Below are 27,706 nucleotides of genomic sequence, written 5' to 3'. Positions count from 1 at the left end.
GTCAGTGTCGCTTTCAATTAGAATTACAGCTTCCGTTTCTACTATAAAGCGGCTCACCAGTGTGTTCATGATTTTACTCCCGTCTGACCTCGATGAACAGAAGAAATGAACCAGAGAAGATTTACACCTCAAAGAAAGCAGATCCTCAGAGCCACACCCACCTATTACGTAATCGCCATGGACAAATTGACCGTTCACAAAGACCCGTCGACTTTAGTTACTGTTGCTATGTCTGACAAGCCATGCCGATCTCTCGCCACACGTTCTCACGCAGTGAAAAATAAAGGGGGCACTGACAATGTGTCGACAGACAAGACAAAGCAGGTTACTTTTGATATGAAACAAAGTCTCAAATTTCAAATTTTGTCAGTTTTAAAGAAATTTAAACAATAAATACCATTTTGTGGCTCTTTAATGTGTCGTGACAGATCGCTGTAGCTCCTCAGTTCAAGCAGCTTGTGAACCAATCATCTCTTCCTACTAGTTCATTTATAGCATCAAATGAACATCATAAGGAATGTTGTTTCAATCATGGAAAGACGTCAGTACACACCATTTTTCAAGTTCAAGTCCACCTACGTTAATCTGCTAACTCCCCTGACTGCTTTGTCGGCATTATGATTGGTTAGATCACCTGTCAATCAAACTCCTGGCGAAGGGTCAATTGTAGCTCCGGCTGGTAAACCCCTTTTCCTTTTCTGGAAAGTTCATTTTGGCAAGCTGTTTCGAACTCAAAACGTTTTGTCCTGATTTTGTTCGAAATTACATCACACCAGTTTGTTCTTCGATTTCGCTTGAGATATTAAAGCTGGGCAACCAGCATGATCATTCTGGTGAAGCTGATTGACCAAGGCAGTCTTGCTAGTTAAGCAGTCTGATGGGAACACCAGCATCCTGTGATGGGGACCAACAATGCAACTTATGCTGGTAACCAGCAGAGCTTTTCAACAGGCAAAATGAGAAACACAGCCTCTGTCTTTTCATATATATCTGCACACATTTAAGCCTGAAGCTCTGTATGAGTGCACTCTAAAAATACCACTGCTGTGTAAAATAAGATATCAAACACACGTGAGACCAACTGGCCTCTTCCTGGAAGGTGATTAGAAAACCTTCCAAGAGCTGAAGTGGTGAGACTAGATACACACAATGTGTGTGTGCTTTTGTGAGAGACAAAAGCTAAACAGAAGATATTCTCTGGCTATTAGTTACTCTCCTTTACTTTTGTGACCTTTTGAAAAGGAAAAAAATCAATGTGCTGCAGAGCGTAAATTATGTTTTTATTGACGCTGATGTTTGTGCTGGGTGCTGGATATTGTGAAAGAGGGGAAGGGTAGAAGTTATCAATTTGATCAAGGTCTGATTTTCAATTAGGCTAAGAAACAAAGGGATCATTCATCATAGTCATTCAAAGTAATTTATCATATTTATTGACTGCACAGAACAAACCTGATAAAACAAAAGTGCATATAAATATTTTAAATAAAACATTGTCTTGAATCTTGATAGTGTCTAAACACATTAATATGAATACTGTTTCTTAATTTGATTGGCTTCCTGATTGTAATTTGAAACATGCATTCATGTAAAGCTGCATTGAAACTTTTCACTTATTGTGAAAAGCGCTATACAAATAAAATAATTGATATTTCAATTGAATTGAATTTGTATATACTGAATTTGTAAATTTGTATGCACCATGTGCTATGGAATTTATGTTCTTTATATTATTAGGCTTGTTTGAGAAGAAACTTTTTCTGAAGCTTCTGAACTATCCCTTTAAGAGACTGCTCCTGAAGCCCCAAAACATAGAAAAAGAAACAAAACCACCAGCCTTGGGAGACCTGGGACCACTGGACTTGGGAACACCAGACTTGGGTGATCTGGGACCACCAGATTTGGGAACACTGGACTTGGAGCCACCAGACTTGGGTCCACTGAACGTGGGATCATTGAACGGGGGAAAACTGGACTGGAGAGACTCGGGACCACCGGACTTGGGACCACTAGACTTGGGACCACCAGGTTCGGGAACACTGGACTTGGAACCACCAGACTTGGAACCTCCAGATTTGGGATTACTGAACTTGGGATCATTGAACGGGGGAAAACCGGACTGGAGAGACTTGAGACCACTAGACTTGGGAGACCTGAGACCACCAGACTTGAGGCCACTGGATTTGGGACCATCGGACCTGGGATCCCCGACCTGGGGACCACCAGTCTTGGGATATCTGGGGCCACTGAACTGGAAATGCTGAATGGAATCCGGGCTAACATCAACAACCTCCAACATAAACTGTGATCCACTGAGATGTAGGGCGCTGTCAAAGTATACTGCTTCAGACTCCATTCAATGCCATTGATAGGCACCACTGATACCCCATTGATGCCATTGATACCCCTTTTCTGGTTCCTCCCTTGACAGCAACGCCTACTTTCAACTACTTCCTAGGCGATTTGCTTAACATCTCAAATGAGACATTGTTAGGAACTTTGGTAGCACTTTAATTCAATAGCACTTTAATTCGACATTCTACTAACTATAAGTAACTTTGTCAACGAGCAATCATTAGACTATTAGTAGACTGTCCGCTTAATGTCTGCTAATGCTTTATTTTGATGGCCCCCAAACAGACATTGTACTACAAGTAACTTTGCAAGTACATCAGATTATTCTACCAAACCTAACCTAACAGTCTACTAATACTCTAATGAGAGTTTGTTGACATGTAGTTGCAAAGTTAGTTAGTAAAATGTCTAAGGTGGAACTTTCTAAAGTAACTGGAACTTCAAAGTTATTATGAGGTCATCAGAAACGTACCTGCTACCTTGGAGTTGTAGGCCACGCCCACCCCACAGATGTTGTTGTTAGAAACTGCAGATACCTCACCAGCACACCTGGTTCCATGACTGAAAGAAAAAGGATGTCTAGAGTTATATATTTCACAATGATTTACGTGATATAACAATTAAATAAAAAACTATTAAATATCCCTGTTGTGTAAGTGTTGCTCATACTGGGGGGATGTGGAGCAGCAGCTCACTTGCATTTAAAGATACATGCATTAAAAAAAACAAGATGTTTTTGCTTTCACTTATACACTATCTTGTATAAAGGGGCATAATAGGTCCCCTTTAAAAGTAAATGAAGTCATTGATGTTGAACCTTGCTCTACTTAAATAACAACACGTAAATATACCAGACAAGCTTCTAAAAGGGTCTCTAGAACAGAGAATCCTCAGGAAGATCCCCGGCATGAAGCACAGCAATGAGTCCCTCCTCTCTTCCACTCAGACAGACAGCGCTTCTATTTATATAGTATAAGCGTCTGATTATGCTGTGAGTCTGCAGCTCAGATAATATTACTGCTGCTCTCACCACACGCCCCAGCATGCTTCACACCCGCAACGAACGCTGGAAAAACAGAAGAGGCACTTGTCGTCTTTCTATTAGATTGTATCTGTCCTTGATGCACACTGTAAAAAATATTAATTATGACAAGGTTTAACCTTAATATCTTTCTACAAAATCAATGCAGGTTACATCATTTTCTGTGGTAACCATGGACCTGCACAACTAAATATTTTCAAAATCGGCTAGTCTGCGGGTTGCCTGAAAGACTAATCGGTTTTAAGAAAGCCCTGTATAAGGCTAGTTTCAGGGTCACCTGACCTCGATCTGACATGTTTTTACAGGGGTGTTTATCAAATCTTGCATCTAAAGTCTAATCATAATTGTGGCAATATTTTAGGTTTCAATACAGAAAATGTATAACGTTTTATAATCAACGATTATATTAGTATGGGTTCTCAACAAGAAAGGCTCATATATATTAACACAAAACATGGCATACAAAAGACGGTATATACTGTGATTTGATTGACAGTTGTCATTTAACTACAAATGTAAGAATTTTCTATAAAAGCACAGCAGCTAGTAGCCAGATTCATGCTGTAAATTTGCATTTTTTACTTTGTGTGTGGTACAGTAATAGTCTTTGAAGGTGTGATAGTGTGATGGGGGTCTTTGAGCAGTGCAGCACGGCAACAGAAGGCTTGCCAATCTTCAATGACCTTCCTCCCGTAGGGCACCTTCTGTCCAAACATACATATGCAGGAGAAATATCTCACCACACACTCATGAAAGCGTAGGCTGCCTGCTGTACAAATCTCCACAATAAACAGCTCTGCATCAAAGCCAAGAAAACTTCTTAGAACATACTCTGTTGTTTTTTATATATTTCAGTTTCGAACAGGTTCATACACTATATTGCCAAAAGTATTGGGACACCCCTCCAAATCATTGAATTCAGGTGTTCCAATCACTTCCATGGCCACAGGTGTATAAAATCAAGCACCTAGGCATGCAGACTGCTTCTACAAACATTTGTGAAAGAATGGGTCGCTCTCAGGAGCTCAGTGAATTCAAGCGTGGTAACGTGATAGGTTGCCACCTGTGCAATAAGTCCATTTGTGAAATTTCCTTACTACTAAATATTCCACGGTCAACTGTTAGTGGTATCATAACAAAGTGGAAGCAATTGGGAACAACAGCAACTCAGCCATGAAGTGGTAGACCACGTAAAATCACAGAGCGGGGTCAGCGCATGCTGAGACGCACAGTGTGCAGAAGTCGCCAACTTTCTGCAGAGTCAATAGCTACAGACCTCCAAGCTTCATGTGGCCTTCAGATTAGCTCAAGAACAGTGCGTAGAGAGCTTCAAGGAATGGGTTTCCATGGCCGAGCAGCTGCATCCAAGCCTTACATCACCAAGTGCAATGCAAAGCGTCGGATGCAGTGGTGTAAAGCACGCCGCCACTGGACTCTAGAGCAGTGGAGACGTGTTCTCTGGAGTGACGAATCACGCTTCTCTGTCTGGCAATCCTATGGACGAGTCTGGGTTTGGCGGTTGCCAGGAGAACGGTACTTGCCTGACTGCATTGTGCCAAGTGTAAAGTTTGGTGGAGGGGGGATTATGGTGTGGGGTTGTTTTTCAGGGGTTGGACTTGGCCCCTTAGTTCCAGTGAAAGGAACTCTTAATGCTTCAGCATACCAAGACATTTTGGACAATTTCATGCTTCCAACTTTGTGGGAACAGTTTGGGGATGGCCCCTTCCTGTTCCAACATGACTGCGCACCAGTGCACAAAGCAAGGTCCATAAAGACATGGATGAGCGAGTTTGGTGTGGAGGAACTTGACTGGCCTGCACAGAGTCCTGACCTCAACCAGATAGAACACCTCTGGGATGAATTAGAGCGGAGACTGCGAGTCAGGCCTTCTCACCAACATCACTGCCTGACCTCACAAATGCGCTTCTAGAAGAATGGTCAAAAATTCCCATAAACACACTCCTAAACATTGTGGAAAGCCTTCCCAGAAGAGTTGAAGCTGTAATAGCTGCAAAGGGTGGGCCAACTCCATATTAAACCCTACAGATTAAAAATGGGACGTCATTAAAGTTCATGTGCGCATAAAGGCAGGCATCCCAAAACTTTTTCCAATATAGTGTAGCTAGGATTTCAGGGTCTCTTGAGATTATATTGCTCTGGGCCCTCATCTGTTTAATAAGGTTCATTAGGCTAGTGGGTAACACTTTACAGTAAGGGTACATGAATAATCATGTACTAATACCTTAATTAATACTTTATTAATACTGAATTCAACATGAGCTAATGATTATTGAAGGCATGAACTAATCATGAACCAAAAAAAGAAAGCACTTTAACTCCCAAGCACATATGTGAATACAAATGCTTTTAGCTGCAAGCTCACTTTTGTGTGCCACTGCGTTACAAAAAGCTCAATTTTGTGTGCCACTGTGTTACGACTTTGTGTGGAACTGCGTTACGAAAAGCTCCATTTTGTGTGCCACTGTGTTACAAAAAGCTAAATTTTGTGTGCCATTATAAAAAAAGCTAAATTTTGTGTGCCACTGCGTTACAAAAAGCTCAATTTTGTGTTACTGTGTTACGAAAAGCTTGATTTTGTGTGCCACTGCATTATGAAAAGCTTGATTTTGTGTGTCACTGCATTATGAAAAGCTTGATTTTGTGTGTCACTGCGTTACGAAAAGCTTGATTTTGTGTGGAACTGCATTATGAAATCTTGATTTTTTTTGTGTCACTGCACTACGAAAAGCTTGATTTTGTGTGTCACTGCATTACAGAAAGCTCAATTTAGTGTCACTGCGTTACAAAAAGCTTGATTTTGTGTCACTGCGTTACAAAAGCTTGATTTTGTGTGCCACTGCATTACGAAAGCTTGATTTTGTATGCCACTGTGTTACGAAAAGCTTGATTTTGTGTGCCACTGCATTACGAAAGGTTGATTTTGTGTGCCACTGCATTACGAAAGCTTGATTTTGTGTGCCACTGTGTTACAAAAAGCTTGATTTTGTGTGCCACTGCATTACGAAAGCTTGATTTTGTGTGCAACTGTGTTACGAAAAGCTTGATTTTGTGTGCCACTGTGTTACAAAAAGCTTGATTTTGTGTCACTGCGTTACAAAAGCTTGATTTTGTGCCACTGCATTACGAAAGCTGGATTTTGTGCCACTGCATTACGAAAAGCTGGATTTTGTGTCACTGCATTACGAAAAGCTTGATTTTGTGTCACTGCATACGAAAAGCTTGATTTTGTGTGCCATTGCATTATAAAAAGCTTGATTTTCTGTGCCAATGCATTACGAAAGCTTGATTTTGTGTGCCACTGCATTACGAAAAGCTTGATTTTCTGTGCCACTGCATTACGAAAGCTTGATTTTGTGTGCCATTGCGTTACGAAAAGCTTGACTTTGTGTGTCACTCTTACAAAAGCTTGATTTTGTGTGCAACTGCATTACGAAAGCTTGATTTTGTGTCACTGCATTACGAAAAGCTTGATTTTGTGTCACTGTGTTACAAAAAGCTTGATTTTGTGTGCCACTGCGTTACAAAAAGCTCAATTTTGTGTCACTGCTTTACGAAAAGCTTGATTTTGTGTGCCACTGCGTTACGAAAAGCTCAATTTTGTGTCACTGCGTTATGAAAAGCTTGATTTTGTGTGCCACTGCGTTACAAAAAGCTCAATTCTGTGTCACTGCTTCACAAAAAGCTTTATTTTGTGTGCCACTGCATTACGAAAAGTTCAATTTTGTGTCGCTGCGTTATGAAAAGCTTGATTTTGTGTGCCACTGCTTCACGAAAAGCTTGGTTTTGTGTGGAACTCCATTATAAAATGTACAGAGCACACACACGTATGTTACCACTGTGTTTTTGTGTGCCACTGCATTAGGAAAAGCTTGATTTTGTGTCACTGCATTATGAAAAGCTTGATTTTGTGTGCCACTGCATTACGAAAAGCTTGATTTTATGTGCCACTGCATTACGAAAGCTTGATTTTGTGTGCCACTGCGTTACAAAAACTTGATTTCGTGTGCAACTGTGTTACGAAAAGCTTGATTTTGTGTCACTGCGTTACAAAAAGCTTGATTTTGTGCCACTGCATTACGAAAAGCTTGATTTTGTGTGCCACTGCATTATGAAAAGCTCAATTTTGTGTGGAACTCCATTACAAAATGTACAGAGCACACACACGTATGTTACACTGGACCGTATTGAATGGTGAGATTTTTGCTTCTTTTTTGTCCAAACAACTCCCTCCCTCACATAGACATCTCTCATTTGTTCTGTTTCAGAATGCACAGCAGAGAGGAGGATCAAATGATTTATTCAGAGAGACTGGAGGAAAACATTGATTCAAGTATTAAAACCACTTGCATCACATAGAGCATTAATGAATGTTTATTGTAATGTAAAATCTATTTTCTAAGAATCCTTGATAAGTCCTACTGGAGCTAGCAATGCTAAAACACAACACAAAATGATGGCACAATTTTCCTCTTAATCTTCACCTCTAGGTGGTTTTGGTCAGTCCTACATTGCTCTGATAAGAGTGTAGAAGGAAAGACTCTGTGGAAAGTGCGCTGTGGCACGACTGCTGTGTTAATGCAGCTGGGCTGAGAGCCAGTGAGAGATGACTTAATGGGGTTACGTGTAAGGAAAATCAATACAGAGAGGCAAGGAGTCCTTCATCCAACCACTGCTAAGAAACGCAGTTGCAGGTCAATGCACTGCCTGCCTACTAGGGGTGAGCGTCAGGAGCAAAATCTTTTATGAGTAGTTTTATATCTTGTATAGTATGCAGTGTACACAACCATTCAAAATTTGGGGTCAGTAAGATTTCTCTCTTTCAAGAGATTAATACTTTTTTCAGCAAAGATACATTCAGTTAAGAAAAATTGACAGTAAAGGCATTTATAATGTTACAATAGATTTCTATTTTAAAATAAATATTGCTCTTTTGAACTTTCTATTCATAAAGGAATCCTGAAGATACCTGTGGCATTCGCGTCTATAAGCTTCGCATTGTGTCCACTCTGTATTTTCACATTTCTGCATGATTCTTGCTACTTTCACATGAAAATAACAAATCTGTGCTGGCCACTGATATCCATTCTAACAACTACAGAGGTACACATCAAAATACTGTCATACTGAAAACCAACTGTGAGAAACGGAGGCGAGCCGCTGACACGGAGCTCATTACCTGTTAAACCAGTCATCCGTGTAGCGAGGGTAAGGGAACGGGTCGTTGCTACTGAAGTCAAAGCTGGCTTCTGCGTTCTGGAATATCAACAAGAAATAAAGTATCCGTCATCAAGCTTTACAGACTTATGAATTAGTGCCAATTATGTCAAAACAAACAATGAGCTTCATTTCAATAATTAGTCATTCATTATTTAGAAACCATCGCTGGAATTCCCATTGTGCTCATCCCTCTGTGTGTTTTGAGTTGGCCCTCATTAAGCATTCGTCTAGCTATTTGTTAATTAACTATCCACCCACTCTCAGAGGTAATATATTTAAACATTGCGGGAAACACAACACTGACACCTAAATTATGAGAGGAACTTCATTCTGGTGTGGTGAAAACTTGCAGAGAAATGAAGTATAAGATGAGGAAGAAAAGGTTGGTGTGGGTGGTATGACCAAAATCTAATAGGAGTCATTTTGTCAGTTATGATATATATCATGATATACAGGAAATTCAATGAACAAAAAATGTGTAATTATTTGTTTTATTTTTGAAAGAAGTCTCTTCTGCTCACCAAGGCTGCATATATTTAATGAAAAATACAGTAAAAACAGTGAGATATGTGAAATATTACTACAATTTAAAACAGCTGTTTTCTATGTAAATATGCTGTAAAATGTAATTTATTCCTGTGATCAAAGCTGAATTTTCAGCATCATTACTGCAGTCTTCAGTGTCACATTATCCTTCAGAAATCATTATTAATGGTGCGAAATTATTAATAGTGGTTCTTATTATAACAATGCTGAAAAAAGTTTTTGCTACTTAATAGTTTTGTGGAAAAAAATTCAGGAATCTTTGATGAATATTTTTGAACAAATGCCCTCTTCAGAGCAGAACCAGGCAGAACCGTCTGGAGAACCTTCCTCGTGCTCATCAATGGTCGGTCGCTCTATCGCTCTGGTCTTAACGGCTTTTCTCACCATGGTCCTGCCAACCATACACGCTCTTTCATTATCCACAGCATTCATTACCCGGAGAAGCCTGAGCGTGGTCTTCATTAGGCCAGAGTTGAAAAGATGGTTCACTTGGGTAGTCAAAGGCTCCAGGCTGATGAGGATGCAGCCTGGCATTTACCAGCGTGACTCAGTGGGAGACAAAAGGGAGGCCTTTCGTTCCCGAGACCCGACTTAATGACGTGTTTGGAGCAGGTAACTGGGAGGATGGAATGGCTTGGAGGAGGTTTTCATAAGGATGACACTGGACCCTCAAAAATGAGATTCACTGGTTCATCCAAATTCAACTGGTCTCCTAGTGGAACCATTGGTGAGTTATATGGTTATGACAAAATGACTTCAGTGCAGTTATTGTTCTGACCATAAACTCATTGTTAACTATTAAGAAAAGCCAAATGCATGCAATGTGAAATCCCTTCTTGACTGGTAGAGAGTTAAGTCACAAATTCAAGTCACAAATAATTCTCAAGTCCCTACAATCAAGTCTCAAATCACAGTACCAAATAACAGAAACAAGTATTTAATTTATATTTGCCACAACATATGTATTTTCCCCACAGAAATGAAGTTTCTTAATTATACATTTATTATAATAATAAGTAATGCTTTATAAATGCCACACTTCCTGCTGCCAGCAGGTGGCGCTATGACTAACTGAATATTGGCATGTAGATGTCTTCAGGCCAGGACTCTTATCAAACGTGTGAAGTTTAACATCGTTAAGGTCTTTAGATTAGATTGATCAAATATGATGTTGCTCTGATTAAATCTCTAGGAGGAGTTTGTTAAAGTACAACGTCTGGAAATGGCAAAAACTGCAACTAATTTGCAAAGAAAATTCAAAATATCTCACATCCTGTTGGGTTTTCAGATTTTGCTCCAAGAGACTTTTTTGTAGGTATTGAGCTGTTACATGTGTCTACAGAATTTTATATTTGTATGTGAAATGTAGCGCGAAGGGCACTTCATTGAAATTTTGTAGGTGGCGCTATCAAGCCATTTTGCCACACCAAATTCTGAAACCCATATCAGACGTAAATTTTCACCACTTCTGATGTGTGTGCAAAGTTTTTGAGCATGTTTAGTTTAAAACTTGCCCCCATATATAGAATTTGGGGGTCAAAATTGGAATATTTAATTAAACATTTGCGAATAAAGCATCATTTCCATCCAATGTGTTCAAGAGAACAAAATCGTCACTTCCTGGGAAATTGGTGCAAAATATCAGTAATAAAAATGTAAGTTTCTGCAATATGGCTCTTTTTTCCTCCATCATAAATAAGTTGCGTCTTAGAGCGGCAGACGAAACACATGACAGACTTTGACTTTGGCGTTTCAGAACCACCAAACCAGTGTTTGATATGCTGTAATGAGATTGGTCCGCCGGTTAGTCCAGTTATCCAATCACAGCCTCTGCTGAGGCAAAGTCATGTAAGTTTTTTTGTTGCGCTTTGAGGAATTTATTCAGTTAATGTGTTTCCATCGTAGTTTATGTGCCTGTCTTCTTATTAAATAGAAAATGTATCCACCTCAATTGAGTGCATACGTTTTTATGTGCTTCTTGGCGTTTCCATCCAGGTTTTTTTTTTTTTTTTTTTTTTTTAATGCAATATCCCAAAATTCACATAAAAATAGGTGGATGGAAACATAGCTAGTGTTACTGCCATATAAAAAAGTCTACTTTCTCAGAGTGTGCGCTCAGAGAAAGTAGAGCACGATAATGGACAGCAGTCCCCGAGCTAACGGCTCCCAAAGCCCCAGCACACAGTGAGGGTAGGAAGAACAGGAACAAATGACACATCAGTTTGCTGTGCTCTAAAGCAGTGCGTCTGTCTCCATAATCCATCAGTGCAATCATGGAGATTCAGATTCTGCCGTTCATGTCGGCCTTCACTTCAGCTCTCCCAGAGGGGAGGAAATATTCTTCTCTCTGCTGCCCAAGAGAGTTCATTAATGGAGAGCAAGACGAAAACATGAAATTGCATCAGTGCTTCAAAACATCATCAGTTATACTGAATTGCAATGTGTGTGTGTGTGTGTGTGTGTGTGTGTGTGTGTGTGGCAAAATCACTGTAACACACAGCCTCAAGTATTTTTGTCTTGCTTTTGGGTAAAGATATCTAAACATCAATCAATATCTAAAAAATCGAGATCAATTTACTTAAGAAGCAAAGTGACTTAAGATATTAAGTTTTGTTTATGTATCTGCCAGTGGGATCAGAAAAATAAACTTAATTCAAAGAGAAAAAAGTTTATTTTTCTGATCCCATTGGCAGATATTTTGCAAATAAATTCAATAAATTCTTATTTTAAGAATAAATTAACTTAATTTTGATACGTTTTTCAGAATCAAGATGTAATTTTACTTCTTAAATAAGATTTCAAATCTCGATTTAAGATTTTTAGATATTTGTAAATGTAAACAAGACAAACAAACCGAGGAAGAACATAAATTGTCTTGCATTGTATAAAATAAGATTAATGTTCACTAAATAGTTCCACTCATGCTATATCTGTGAGGTCAAAGTTTAAAAACGCTAAAAATCTCTTGCGTGTGTATGACATCATTTTATTCACCATGGAAACCGAATACCAGAGAGGAAAGCACACTGAAAGATAGACATAAAGCACACTAAATTCAGCAGCAGCTGAGAGTGTTGCGGTCTGTTCTTTGGCAAGTCTCCATTTGGCTGCCGCCTGGAGACCGCAGTTAGCAAGCGATGAATTAAATCCAGTCCCCTGTCAAAAAAATCCTTCAAACGATTATGCTAATTCACCCCTCATCCCACATTAGTCCTTATTAGGCAAATTATCCTGAATCTATTTTTAACTTTACACACTTCAGGCACACACAAACAATTGTTTACATTCTGTCTTTCAGCGGGTATAGTTCTGTTGCACTCTGTGTATAAAAACACAGAGCTTATGTGAGTAACGGGGAGTTCTGGAAGGAATTGATGCTAAATAAAACAGTAGCAGGGGAGGACATGGTGAATTATGCTTCAGCTGGGCCCGGTTGGAGACATCAGACGAGCGGAGCGTGCAGCAGCATCATCCCCCACCGCAGTTAAACCCAGGTTATTTTTGGGTTAAAACTCATCTGTGGTGCACATTCACGGCTCCTGCGGCTCACAGAGCTCAGCAGGTCTCAAAACAATAACAGCTCTATTTCACTGGCAGAGGAGCATTTGCAAAATATTCTGCAGGGTTGGAAATCTGGTTCCGACTCCCACAAGAACTTCCGCAATAAATACTGTATATACTAAACAAAAAATCTATTTTCAACTGGTCAGTCAAACAGATAGTCCTGTCCCAATCTCACACCATTGGGTCAATGCTGCTGTGACAGGTTCCCTTTTTAGGGAAATTCGAAATGCGTCATTGCGTTGACACTATGGGAACATCTGTTCTGGATTTGGAAGCTTGATCTGCGATTTCTTCCAGTCTGGACAAGTACCTTCCTTCCATTAAGTCTAGCTTCGAGGAGTTGGACTTAGAGGTTTCCAGTCGGGTGCAGCTGTTGGGCAGCCTTCATATTCTAAATCTTATGAACAGATGCTCAAGGTTGTGATTCGAGCGGTGGCTAAGTTAAGCACCAAGTGGCCTGATCAAAAAAGGGAAGCACCTCGTAGTAAACTGGATGAGCGTTTCCTTATGAGTGGAGGAGCTTGCAGCTATCTCTCTCCCTCTACTGCATCATTTTTTGAAAAAGGTAGCCTTGCCTTCCGGGCCATGCTGTATAATATCAGCACTGGTTGGCAAGGCCTATGAAGAGGCAGGTCAGGCTGGTGGTTCTCTGCACACCATGGCGGTGTTACAGGCCTACCAAGCTGACCTGCTGAAGGAACTGGATACCGGCGAGGGCCTTAGCACTAACATGGCTAAAGAGCTCCGCAGAGCCACAGACTTGTCTCTTCGGACTTTCAAACAGATGGCCCACGCTATCGGCCGTTCAATGGCAGCCATGGTAGCTATAGATAGGCACCTGTGGCTAAACCTGTAGGGGATCAAGGAAAGAGAGAAAGGCCCTGTCCCAAAAGGGACTCTAAACACTCGTGGTCTTCCTACGAGTCTGCACTTTCGTGATGTAACACCACTTTGACTGTCGGGAAGAAGTCTGCTGTGGCTCAGGAAAAGTGTGCATCAAGGGCTCATATCGACCGCAAAGGAAACACCCTTCTGAAACCTCAAATGACAAATGGGACACCCTATGGTCTCATGGACTTAACTGACATGCGCACATGGCAGCCACTGTAAGTCCACAAGACAGAAAGTGCATATGAAATGTGCCATTTGGGACACCTCAGACCTATCTGCAGACAACAGGTTCCTTCATAGGATCTTTCTATTGTTTGGAAGGGTTGTCAGATGCTCCCTTTGGACCTCTGGAGTCAGCCTCAGAGAAGCTTCTGACTCTCAAGGTAGCTCTGCTAGTAGCAATAAAAGACTATAGGACACTTGCAGGCCCTTTCAGTAGCCTACTCCTGTCTTGATTTTGCCCCTGGACTGGTCAAGGTGATATTGCACCTAAATCTTATGAACAGATGCTCAAGGTTGTGATTCGAGTGGTGGCTAAGGTAAGCATCAAGTTGCCCAATCAAAAGAGGGAAGCTCCTCGTAGTAAGCTGGATGAGCATTTCCTTATGAGTGGTCAGGCCCAGCCACCGAAACGGAACCTCCCTTTCTTTCCCCAACCTCAAAAATCAGATCGCAAGATTGTGGAAATCCCCTTATTATGCCCATGTGGCTAAACCTGTAGGGGATCAAGGAAAAAGAGAAAGGCCCTGTCCCAAATAGGACTCTAAACACCCGTGGTCTTCCTACGAGTCTCCACTCTCGTGATGTAACGCCGCTTTGACTGTTGGGAAGAAGTCTGCTGTGGCTCAGCAAAAGCGCATATCGAGGGCGCATATCGACCGCAAAGGGAACACCCTTCTGAAACCTCAAATGACAAATGGGACACCCTACCGTCTCATGGACTTAACTGACATGCTCACACGACAGCCACTGTAAGTCCACAAGACTGAAAGTGCATATGAAGTGTGCTATTTGGGACACCTCAGACCTATCTGCAGACAACAGGTTCCTTCATGGGATCTTTCTATTGTTTGGAAGGGTTGTCGGATGCTCCCTTTGGACCTTTGGAGTCAGCCTCAGAGAAGCTTCTGACTCTCAAGGTAGCTCTGCTAGTAGCAATAAAAGAGTATAGGACACTTGCAGGCCCTTTTTAGTAGCCTACTCCTGCCTTGATTTTGCCCCTGGACTGGCCAATGTGATGTTGCACCTAAGGCCGGTCCAAAGGTGCTTTCATCGCCATTTCATCCTGTTATTCTTCAAGATTCCTCCCATCCACTGTTTGACTCATTGGAGCAGGAGAGGTTGCACAGTACGGGTCCTTAGGATTTATGTCTACCACTCAGGCCATTGGCATAAAACCGATCAACTCTTTGTCTGCTTCGGGGGGCACAACCGAGGCTCCACCGCTACCAAACAGACTATATTGCATTGGGTTTCGGATGTAATTTCTCTTGTCTACGAGGTGTGCGGTATCACTTCTCCTCTAGGTGTCAGAGCCCATTCTACTCAGAGTGTGGCTGCTTTAAAGGCATTGTCAAGAGGTGCGCCTTTGCAGGATGTTCGTGCCGCAGCAAGCAGGTCCTCTCCGCACACATTCATTAGTTTTCATAGTATGGATGTTTTATAGGCATCCTCCCAGTATGGAGGCATGGGTATTATGTTCCCATGGCATCAACACAATGATGCAGCATCAAAGTTCCCATGAAAGGGAACATCTCAGGCTTACATACTATATCTAGCCTGGGTCCCTGAGAAGGAAAGAAGATGCTGTGTCACGTTACCATACTTCAAGTAGATCTGCAAGGCTTCTTCAGACAAATGAATCTGGTGATGTCGTTTGCAGGGGCCATTTTATGGATGTAGTCACATACTACGCAACATCACCTGACTTCATCCAATGGCTTGTGTTTACACATGATTCAGACATCGGAGCACACTGATAACATTCCCAAAGTGTCAATGTAATATTTTGAACATTTCATATTTGATAATTTTGAACATGGTTTTTCTATTAAAAAAAAAAAAAAAAAATGATGTATGGATAATTAAGTAACCCTAAGCTGTTTCAGTCCAGTAAGTGTTCATTTTGAAATATTACTAACAATATAAATGTTATTCTTAGGTTTACTTTATAAAAATCAGAAAAGATTTCACAACAAAAAGACACGTGCACCACGAGCTGAATGTGGATGTTTGTACAATTATACTAAAAGGTTTTTTACTTGCTAAAAATAAGTCTAAACTATCAATCAGATGACATAAGGTATGTAGTAGATTCAGTGCAACAGGTTTTTCAGGAATGTTTTGATCATATTGATCATTTAGAAATTTCCATATCAATTATGATATAGTAGGCTTTACAGGGTTAAGATTCATTCAAAAGAAATGGTTCATAAAAGTCATTTGTTCATGAATGTGTTTGTTGCTGCGTGCAACTAGTAAAGACAACAAAAGGAAAATGCATTAATTATTTATAGTTGTTGTATTACTTTATGGCACCAAATCATTCTTTCATCACATTCAATTCAGACTGACAAGCTCACAACTCTAAACATCATAACTAAAACATCATTGCCTTTGCCTTGACACAGTCACTCACTATAAGTGCAGGAAACACTGTATGAGTGTTTTAGCATATCCAGCGTTTTTTTATTGAAAGTCACGAAGGACTGGCAGAATGAAAATAGTGCATCTCTTCTGAGAGACACAGGGTGAAGTAAAGGTGGAAAGAGATCTGTGTATGCAAGTAAGGCACTGATGTATGATGTGTGGCAGCATTTCTTAATTGCCAAGGTGCAGCAAAATCCCATCTCAGCGGGGAAGCGAACTCAACCATTAGCTGCATATTTAATTGCGCACAGGATGCAAATGTGTCATCTGTTTGAAGAAAAGAATGCCTGTCTTTGCAAACCTTTTCAACAGGGATCATTGCCATACATTAGATTTAGTCCACTGTCTACATGCTGTACTGCTTCATAAGCCGTTTGAACATTAAACATTAATTAGGCTGAGAAAAGGAAAACAACACATTATTTTGCCACAAAGGGGTTTGCTTGGTTAGCGCTCGCTCCACATAAACCGATTAGTTAATCTGCCTCTAAATGAGTTCTAGACGTGTGAGAGGAACTCAAGACTGTGTGCAGCATGACTAAAGTTTCAAAATATCAGAATCATTTAATATCACTGTATATATGATAATACAATTATTTTTGCTGAGCATTCAATTAAAATAGTTTATCTATTAAATAACCATGCGGCAATGATTGTTTTTGGACAGTTCAGTAAAATAAATACTTCACAGATGAAAAGTAACACATTACAACAAGGATTCATTAGTTAACAGTAGTTAACTGCATTAGTTAACATGAACTAACAATGAAAAAACTTCATTTATTAAGCATTTATTAATCTTAGTTAATATTAATTTCAACATTAACCAATGCATTAAAATCCAAAAGTTGTATCTGTTAATGTTATTTCATGTACTTGAGCTAACATGAACTAACAATGAACAGCTGTATTTTATTAACTAATTTTAATAAAAATTAATAAGTACTATAAAAAATGTATTGCTCATTGTTAGCTCATGTTAGTTAATTGCATTACAAATCGGACCTTATTGTAAAATCTTTCAAATATATTGTATAAATATTTAATATAAGGATCAAATGAAGAAAAAAAAAGTACTTACGTAATTTGAGGCGAGATCTGGATGTAGATAATCAATACCTGCAAGGTGATGTCAAAACGGTACGTTACTGGGCATTCAGTCTTACATAATGAAATTCACTAACAATACTGAACATTATCAAGCCTTCATTATCAACCCTATTATGCTATTTTAAAGGCTCATCATTTTGTTTTGGAGTCTCCTTAAAATAAGTTTACATGCATCCAAGGTCAAAAAACACTGCATTTTTCTCATAATATTGCAGCATCAGCAACACTACATCAAAGTGGATTTGCTTTGGCAGCAGAAAACAGCATCTTCTCGACATGAACAACATGAAACAAATTCTTCCAGTCTCAGATACAACTACAGTGTTTGAGGGCGGGTTTTCAGCCAATGAAGACCATAGGCTGGCATTATGCAAATTAGTTACAAACCTATGAAGGTTCATGTAGGAAGTGAAACTGGAATCACTGACGACTCGTTTCAGACAGTTTAGAATCGCTTCTTTCTTTTAGGAGACGATAGATATGTTTCCATTACAGATTTGCGCAGAACTTTTGCGATATTTTCTGAATATCAATAAAAAAAACTATTGCGAAATGACACGTTTCCATTAACTGATGTTATGCGACTAAAACTTTTTTTTTTCCTCTCGCAATAAGCCATTCCAAAAATCATGGCAACAGATGTTGGTAGGTTTACGCCTATCCCAGCCACTGCACTAGCCATTATGTTTAATCAAAGGAGACATAGGCATGTTATCCAAGCATTTATGAGAAGGAAAGCCCCTTATATTTCGGAGTGACCACGTATGAGGTGTTTCTGGGTGTTTCTCCCTCCTATCTGCTGCGAGGTTTTGATAAATTAAAATTGTGGCATTTCTTTGTTGTTTAGAATCCAGTAGTCTCGGAATACTTTTGTCTTTTATGAGTTTAATGAAGAACTCTCGTCTTCTGTCCAAACATACCGCTCCCTTTTTGAAGAATGACCGACTTTTACATACGGTGGGTGACCTGTAAATGCAAAAAAACTGTTTCCATTGCAGTTTTGCAAAGTATTTTTACCTTTTTTGAATGGCCTGAAAAAAAAACCTCCTCATACAAGTGTAAAAACTTTTTTGTGATATATCAGAGTTTTTGCGAAATTGACGTGTTTCCATTGGGCGTATTTTCAATTCGCAATTTCAATTTGCGCAATTTAAAGGGTAATGGAAATGCGGCTAATAACTCCATTTATCTGCACAGACCTTTTACACTCACAAACAGCTGCTATATTACACACTACATGAAAGGATATATCCAATAAAGCATAAAAGTGGCACTTTAAGTCATATATAACTGGTCTATGGTGGACAGACTTAACTCACCGTCGTCCATGATGGCGATGGTCACACCTTTGCCGGTGAAGCCCAAGTTCCAGGCTTCTGCCACGTTGAGGTCCAGCCCTGGGGTTCCATCCGCTTGGCCTGTATTTATCTAATCAAACAATACAGAAAGCGTCACACGAGCTGAGCATCCAATGCACTGAAAATTAGATGTTGTGAGGGAGGAGGCGAGGTAGGGAAAATAAATGTCACACAGATATTACACTTCGCTGAAACCCTGCTGTGGAGTGTTTATAACTGACAAACTAAATTAAAGAACGTTCTCCTTGGCAAAGCAGACAGGGATGCCTGTCACGATAAGCCCTGGAGAAATAAAGAAGATATCAATGTATTTTGACTCTGGCTCGTGCACCAATGTTGACGGTGATGGCTAATGAGGAAAATCATTTAAATAAAGAGTCATCAGCAATCACGACTAATACAATACAATCAGTTCCAATGCTGAAGGTCAAATGAAATGAAGACATTACGAACAATAATTACTTACAAGATACCACTGCTTGGTGAAAAGCGGGTCACTTATATTGACGTCAAAGTTACTGATATCTCTGTAGCCCCTCTTTTGACGGCCAAACCCCTCCTGAGGAAACACATTTTTCACCTGAAAAACAAAGCAAAGGCAACTTACATTGGATTTCAAGCTTCAGACTCACACCTCTTTGCTTGAATACCGTGTTACAGCCCACGAATACTTGTAGCAATAAGGTAGCAGAGTATAATCATAATATAGCATGGCCCTATGCACCTTTTTGCTTATAGTAACACTTTATAATAAGGTTTCATGTGTTAACTTTAGTTAACTACATTAACTTGAACTAACACTGTTTTCGACAGAGCTGCTTTATAGCTGAATCAACTTTGTTTCATAATTGACAACAACATCAACATTGTTATTGAACAGAACTGAATCAACTCTTAACTGAACTGATCTGAATAAAGACACTATTACCTTTTTAGAGCTGCTTTACAGCAGAATTTGAAATTGTCTCATATTTGATTCTGTTATTTTCCTTTATATTACTGCTTTGAAAATCTGTATTTTATAAAGCACTAAAAATAAAGGTGACCTGACGACATAAACAACACTTTTACGGCATTAATTAAAGGGGTGGTTGATTATGATTTAACTTTTTTTATCTTTAGTTAGTGTGTAATGTTGCTTTTAGAGCATAACAACATCTGCAAAGTTACAACATTCAAAGTTCAATGCAAAAGAAGATTTTTTCTTTTACAGAAATCGTTTTTTAAGGACTACAACAAACTACTGGTAGGGACTACAACCAGCTTCTTCCTGGGTTAGTGACATCACTAATCCTAAAATTTACATAAACCCCACCCCTAAGAACACACAACAAAGGGGGTGAGTCCATGTTGGGCTGCTTTAGAGAAGAGGAAGAGTTGTTGTAGTAGAGTGTTGTTGTCATGCCGTCATTTTACGCCGGACTGCTTCACAAACGAGGGTCAATTCAACACTGGATTTGCACAAAAGATTAACATGACGGCACATGCTAGTGGATGAGTTGAATCAACTCCACAGCAACTACATAAATTTATCCACTAACCATTCAGAAATGTCCAGTTTCATTCTAAAAGTTGTAACTTCTTCCTGAGTCTCTCCATCAGTGTCGACTCCAGTTTGAACAATGTAAGGCTGAACACCGTTACTGACAATCCTCATTTTGGCTGTGTGAGATTCACCAGCTTTGTTGTTGTTGAGCAACCGAAGCGTGAGCTGTTAAAGCTCCGCCCTCTTCTGCAAAGGGGGCCGGGAGCAGCAGCTCATTTGCATTTAAAGGGACACACACAAAAAAGGCGTGTTTTTGCTCACACCCAAATAGGGGCAAATTTGACAAGCTATAATAAATGATCTGTGGGGGATTTTGAGCTGAAACTTCACAGACACATTCTGGGGACACCAGAGACTGATATTACATCTTGTAAAAGGGGCATTATAGGACAATGTTAAATGTTATTTTCAATATTTACTAATACATTTTTTAAATCTCTGTGAACAAACATGAACAAACAATGAACAATTATATATTTATTAAAAACTAAAAAGATAAAAAACTCTTAAAAAATATATTGTTCTTTGTTAATGTTAGCTAATGCATTTAAGTAATGTTTACAAATGAGATCATATTGTAAATGTTACTGCTTTTATAAAACAGTGATTTTAGTCACACTTTATATTAGGTGTCTTTAAATATTGCATTGATTTTGTATTGCAAAACACTTGTGCTGTTATTGAGGTAGATAAGGGTAAAGTTAGGACAGGTTTGGTGGTATGGGTAGGATAAGGGAAGGGTCAACCGTGTAATTCTAGATGTAATTGCATGCAAGTTAAACAACATCTTCTGGTGATCATCCATGAAGTCTTATCAGTAGACACAAACAGCAGAGTAGAGCCCAATATTCGCAGCTTGTAGAGTTTCAAAGTGCAGGATTACTCATGGTTGGATCGCTGTCCTTTAAACCAGCACACTAAAGAAGCTTCACAGCGAGACCCTTTACCTCAACAGCAGCAGAAACCCCCGAAGCCCGTCACTACCAAAGCGTGACGTCAGCCATGCCTCACAGACAAAGAAACCCCCAATTACGCTCTTACATCTGCATGTGCGCACGCTCCCAAAATAAAGACAAAACAGATCAAAGTCTGCACTCTGTTTCAAAGAGCGCTTTGATGGCGGCTCAAACCGGCCCTCTAGACAACACAAAGCATCAAATGAGCATTTTTCATTTTCATGGCCATTTTGCTTGCTAATTTACATTGTGATCTTGATTGTATTGGCAAGTGTAAAGACACACAGATTAGAGAACATTTTAATGCTCAAAACACTGCAAACTGATGACATCTGAATTATTTTCATGAGCAGTTGGGATTCTCAACCTTATATGAGAGTGTACTACGAAACATATAGTTCTGGTTCTGCATTCTGATCTGAAACAGAATTACAGTTGTGCTAAAATACACAATATTCTAACAGCTATTACGTTATACACCTGCTTCCTTTGTAATTGTCTGCAATCACTGCAAAAATAAAATATTTGTATTTACTTATAGCTAATACCTAATAAAATAGCGTTTTCAAGAAAAATATTAAGGGCACATATTTTGTAGTAACATTTTGTGAAAAATCTGTTCACATTCATGTTGGAATAAATCTCTTAATCCAGCACAATATGCAGCAAATTTGCTACTTTGCACCTATTAAATTTCATTACCAAAACAAAAAAGCTATCAGCTGTCTGCAAGGGTACGATTAACTCTCAGTCGTGCAAATACTTTACAGCAGCATTCTTGCTAGAGACCCATGAGAGGTCAGAGCTCTTTGACCCCATTGATCCACTGCGACAGTAAATCAACACATGCAACTCCCAGTCATTTAAATAAATTAATTCAGACAACATATCACCCGTATTTGGTGTCTCTGCAAATAAGGGACACGGTAAGATACACAAAACATATACACAAGAGTCCAGCATATTATTTAGAAAAATTGGGCCATTTTTTGAATTGGAATCTTCCCATTTGGAAAGATCTTCACAGATACAGAGCCATGTGGTAGTACAAATATGACAATTCTGAACAATATAAAATTATTTCTAATGCATTATAGAAAAATATGACTTGAGGTTGTGCTTAATGTCTGTAATAGCTCAATAGAGATGATTAAATGTAATAATGCAGACTACAAAAAACAATACAGACTTAGTCTGATCGACATGACAAGTAAAGGTAGAAATGTAGAAAACATTTTAATTTAGCAGCCTTATCAAGTAACTTGTTAAATTTCTATAAAGAATTCAACTGATGTGCTGTTGTCACATTTTGTCTGAGTTTGAGTTTTGTTTGAGTTGTATTCTTAGTTGATTTTGCACTGTTTTCTTGTGACAGTGTTTTGTTTCCATGGTTATTCATTGATTGTTTAATGCACTGAACCTGTCACTCGTTTCATTCATTGGTTTGTGTAGTATATATTGAGCCTGTTTTCTGACAGTCTTTGTTCTGTCTTCATCACATTAAGTTGCTTGTTCTGTTCATGTTTCCTGAGAGCCTTTGTTTTATTTTGAGTTTGTAAAAGACATTGCTTCAGCTGACAGAAGTCAATCAGAATTTAGTGTCTGAATTATCGTTGCCATTAGTTTTACTGTTTTGAATCTTTTGTTTTTTAACTCAATGGACTGTATGCACGGAGCTTAGAACTTCCGCGATAACATAAGCCAGCTCGAAAACTTCAGGTGAGATGTCACTTGTGTTGAGCATCAGTTGTGTAATACTTAGTACTCAGAATATAGTCACTTAAATAGTCAGGCATAGCATTGATTTAGTTATTCAAACGTAAGACGGCATAAAAAATAAATAAATAAAGACGTACCTCAGTGTTCCTCCTCGGCTAAATTCAATTCGACCATCAGTTTTTGATGAGAAAAAAAAAAAACCGTCAAATTAAATATTTACTGTGCACTTTAGTTAGATTAATTGAATAAAATGTGTTTTCACAAGTGTGCCAAAATCATTGATCTTGCGCTGCACTGACTAACAGCTGCTGTGATTATAATGGGAAAGCGCGGTGCATAATTCATTCTGTGTAATTCATTCACAAGAAAAGTTATTGTTTTTCATAAGATTTTGTGAGTACTTCATACTTCACATTGACTAAATGTATTTTTAAATCTAGCTATTTTATAATGTTTAATATTTTGTCAAAACCGAAACCATTAGAGGAAATGGCTGATATATGCACAAATTAATGCTACTTTGCCGCCACCTGCTGGTCATAGTGGTAATTATTGTCTTTTTATTTTTAAATAAGTGTTTTCTATCAAATGTTGAATTTCCTACATCTTTAAACATTCGGTTTTACAATGGGGACCATTTTAGAAGGATGAACAAGTAATGTTTGTGGTCATCACATTAAAAATAACATTTGAAGTGCTGGGGGAAAAAAATGTGTGTGTGTGTGTCTAATTACAGACACGGCATTTTTTAAACAGTCCCAATAGCTTTGTCTTTATTGCAATCAATAAAACTGGTTTATTGGCAAATTAGGTAAATGTGATAACTGCATTAAAAATATGAATACAACATTAAAAAGTCAACCACTGATGGTTTCGTGTCGATGTACAGCGAGTACAGAATGAACAGCTAACAGTTCACCGGAAATGCCCGAGCTGGCTTAACGACAACCAGGAAGTAACCGCGCATATAGTCAATTTGTTATGAATAGTCTTATTAAATATGCAAGTTCCAGATAAAAAGTTAAAATAATAAAAGGAAATGAAGAACATTTCATTTGTAAAGTATTTAATTCACTGGTTTATCCACAAATTTGCAGTACAACATCATTAAATGTATAAAACTTGTTCCTCATATTTCCAGGAGAAATGTACATCATGATATTACTGTTATAAAAAATTACTCATGCTGCGATGCATGTGCTTCTTTCTGTAAAAGATGACAAGAAAATCTAGCTCTACCAGGAACTAGATTCAAGGACATGATAATTGAGTTGAACGAATTTGAGCTGAAGGTGGGAAAGTGACAGGTACAAGGATTAAATTGGCTTCACGGGTTTATGGCTCGATTCGGTCTATTGTAAAAATTCACATAATTTGCAGAACAATTTCTACACTACCGTATATGGGTTTTGGAGGACACATTACCTTTCATTTACCAATTTCGCAATCAGTTGCATTGTGTTTTACCATCGGTGATCCCAAAAAACATCAGAATGATTTATTATGTTTCCTGATTAAGGGAACAGACATATGTTCTTAACCCTGTCTGTTTCTCTGCTCTGTGTATGTGGCGTTTCCTGTGGGACTGCGCTCAGAACAGCCTGTCTTATCTCCTCGCATCTGACATACTCGTGACTCAGATGTTGCTGCATCTCAAAATGGCACCGCACGCTTCATATGTGCATCACCCTGAACACTTTCCTTTCCCTTTGCAGCCAGATCTTCATATGCAATTATATTTTAATCATTTGCATATATTCATTTAGAAGACTGCTTTATCCGAAGTGACTTTCAAATGAGAAAAATACAAGTTGTAATGATTAATCCAAGAGAGAAAATAAGTAGTGCAGCTTTGCATTCCCTAAAGAAAATAAAGAAAAGTGTTTCCGTGGTAGCAAAAGTAAGAGGGTCTTTGCATAAATATCCTTCTAAATTTTATCCATGAAGTTCTAAAGAACACATTCTTATTTAAAAGTGTCTTTAAAGGTGAAGTGTGTAATAATTTCTCCACTAGCATTGTTAATCAAAACCCCAATGGTACCAGTGGTCCTGTGTATTAAATTGAACATGACATAAAAATTGACCTTGTTTCATTAGCACAAGTTCCTGGTCTTAGTGTGCACAGTTCAGTACACTCTTAAAAATAAAGCTTCCAAAAGGGGGTTTTACATAGTAGAACCATTTTGGGTTCCATAAGCTGAACCCAAAACTGTTCCTTTCAGTAAACCTTTCTCCACTTTTTGTGCAATGAAAAGGTTCCATAGATGTTAAAGGTTCTTCATAGAACCATACAAGCCTATGAAGAACCTTTATTTTTAAATGTGTAGCTCATGTCCTCTTTGCAATCCTTTATTTAAATGTAATAACTTGCTTTGGATTAAGAAAAATGATCCACCCGTGTTGACTTTCAGCAGCAAAATGAAGAATGCTGTTATGCAACATCTGAACAGGACAGAAAGGGAGAGACTGTCCAAATGAAGAGCAAAGCAAATATTAGCAGTGCGTCAGTGTAAACAACCTGAGAGAGAGTGTGAATGAGCAGAGCACAAAAACAAGAAACAGATCAATACACAGCGCTCTGTGACAACACTTGAGCTGAAAATGATTGTGGCGATGGAGAAACCTCTCCTTCATTCTTCTGTATCGATTCTGAAGGGCCTTCCAGGGTCATTCGAAGACTCTTCTCTTGAATATGAATGAGAGAGATTGAGGTAAAACCTAAAGTTAAGGTAATTCCATCATAAACTGTGATGCTTTTGCTCCAGGATTCGGATTTACTCACTAGACATTAGTTTTGAACAATGTTGGGTCACCACTTCAACAAAAATGTCCTTAAAATCAAACACTGAATTTTAATTTCACAACAAACCCAACAATACACAAAATCAATGCAAGGAGGATGTGCATTTGGGTTTCTAAATGCCTCTTGAATTTCATGCAATTCACATCCCAAAACATGCTGTGGTTGGCACAAACCAACACAATGTTTATTCCCATTGCAATAAACCTGTGTTTAATGTAGTCTGGGTCATATTTTCCTTTACTTTGTGTAGTTTTGTTCACGGCTATACGGATGTCTGTCTACACCAAGAAAGTCAAAATATTACTGAAAATCACTTAATACACCTAAACATATGGATTTATATAGCTAATTGCTAATTAAGATAACAATTGCAAGTTACCATTTTTTACAATGTATTTGGCTAAATTCTACCAAGTAACAGATCATATTCACCAAAATACAGTAGAATTTGGACACAAAACCTTTGACGGCAACAGCATTTTTCTTCTCCTTTGTAAAAGCTGATAAGCCTTTTTTATAGCATAATTTTATAGTCAGTTGTATTTTTTTATTATTTACATTGCAATTGTTTTTTTCCCCCTGCTGTCCATGACCTGATGTCCATTTTTAGGTTGTGGCCATCAGTAGAGACCCTCTGAGCCAAAGCACATCACAGTCTGTTAATGAGATGCGTGTTATTTGTCAAGATGATGAATGGATTGAATGTGATGGGACTGTCATTTCTGAATTTATTACCCTGGTCAATGGAACGGCCTTTAATTGAATCAAAACTCTAAGTGGGGAAGTTTTCACAGATATCATCCATGTGATAGAAGGAAACAGGCATAGAAAAATAGAGGCATTAGTGACTGGTGAGCTTTTTCTTTCTAGTTTAAAGTGAATTAAATGAAACATAAAAGTCAGGCTGCATCCAAAATCGCATAATTCCCATTATTTCTAATTTGACATGAAATACGTCAGATTAGGCAGGAAAAATGACTGTTTATGTGAATCAAGTTGAAATCAGTTTGTTTGCCTGATGTCCAGAGAAGCTTTGACTGGCAACGGCTTAATTTAATGCATCTTCATGCTTTGAAGATCTTTGCAAAGCTCAATATGTCGATGAAAGGCTGTTGATGGTTGGGAAACATTTTATGCCAGTGGATGAGTTAACACACTCCAGTCGGAGCGATGCTTTTGAGAGGTTCAGCCCTGATGAACAGACTAATAAATAATTCAACTCCTCAAGCCCGATTGAAACCCACAATTGAACATTAATAGCTGTTTAGTTATTAAAAGTGCAGAAACTGAACAGATCCTCTCATGTGAGTGCAAATCGGTGCTGCACCGCCTCACAGGATTATGGAGGATGATTATAGGCTTAAATCTTACAGATTGAAATCTTCCCATTTTCTGTCTCAAAAATACATCTATGGTTCATTTAGAGCAGAATTATTTCCTTATGAAATAGTAGTCTCTGCTCCAACAGAAAGTGTAGTCTGTACTAACAAAACTGTGTTTAAATGGTACCGTCACAGCTGAATATTTCACTGTTTCGTGTTTGTAAAATAACTGGTACTTATTGGATGTTCACACTATAGCATAAAAACAAAACAAACATGTCTCCTCCTATCTAAGCTGGCAGCTGTTGGTCAGAATATGCTGAGCCTGACTTTATGTCCCAAATCAATCAACTTTGATCAGCTTTTTAAAGTGCAATTCATCTTATGCTGATATCAAAACATACGTTTTATATATATATATATATATATATATATATATATTCATCTTATGCTGTACATTTATTAATGTGAGAGAGGCTGTGCTACATGTGATATATATACTGATATTGTCATGACACAGTATAGCACGACCTTGACACATGACATTATGGCATAATTTTAAATAATAAAATTCAGATGCCACCTTTCTTGCCCTAGACATGTAAACTAA

General features: G+C 38.6%; 1 protein-coding gene across 1 annotated transcript in view; it reads right to left on the bottom strand.

Annotated features, from left to right (window-relative positions):
• Positions 1-27,706, bottom strand: part of pcsk2 (proprotein convertase subtilisin/kexin type 2) — a 61,482-nt gene that overhangs the window by 29,455 nt on the left and 4,321 nt on the right. Inside the window, exons 3-7 of the mRNA XM_051917574.1 lie at positions 19,217-19,330; positions 18,712-18,820; positions 17,364-17,401; positions 8,592-8,668; positions 2,825-2,913 (exon numbers count right to left, since the gene is read on the bottom strand). Coding sequence (XP_051773534.1) covers positions 2,825-2,913; positions 8,592-8,668; positions 17,364-17,401; positions 18,712-18,820; positions 19,217-19,330 — 427 coding nt within the window. The remainder of the gene's footprint in view (positions 1-2,824; positions 2,914-8,591; positions 8,669-17,363; positions 17,402-18,711; positions 18,821-19,216; positions 19,331-27,706) is intronic.

The sequence above is a fragment of the Ctenopharyngodon idella genome, chromosome 13, assembly GCF_019924925.1.
Source record: "Ctenopharyngodon idella isolate HZGC_01 chromosome 13, HZGC01, whole genome shotgun sequence".
Classification (NCBI taxonomy): domain Eukaryota; kingdom Metazoa; phylum Chordata; class Actinopteri; order Cypriniformes; family Xenocyprididae; genus Ctenopharyngodon; species Ctenopharyngodon idella.
This window is presented reverse-complemented; position numbering and strand designations above follow the sequence as displayed.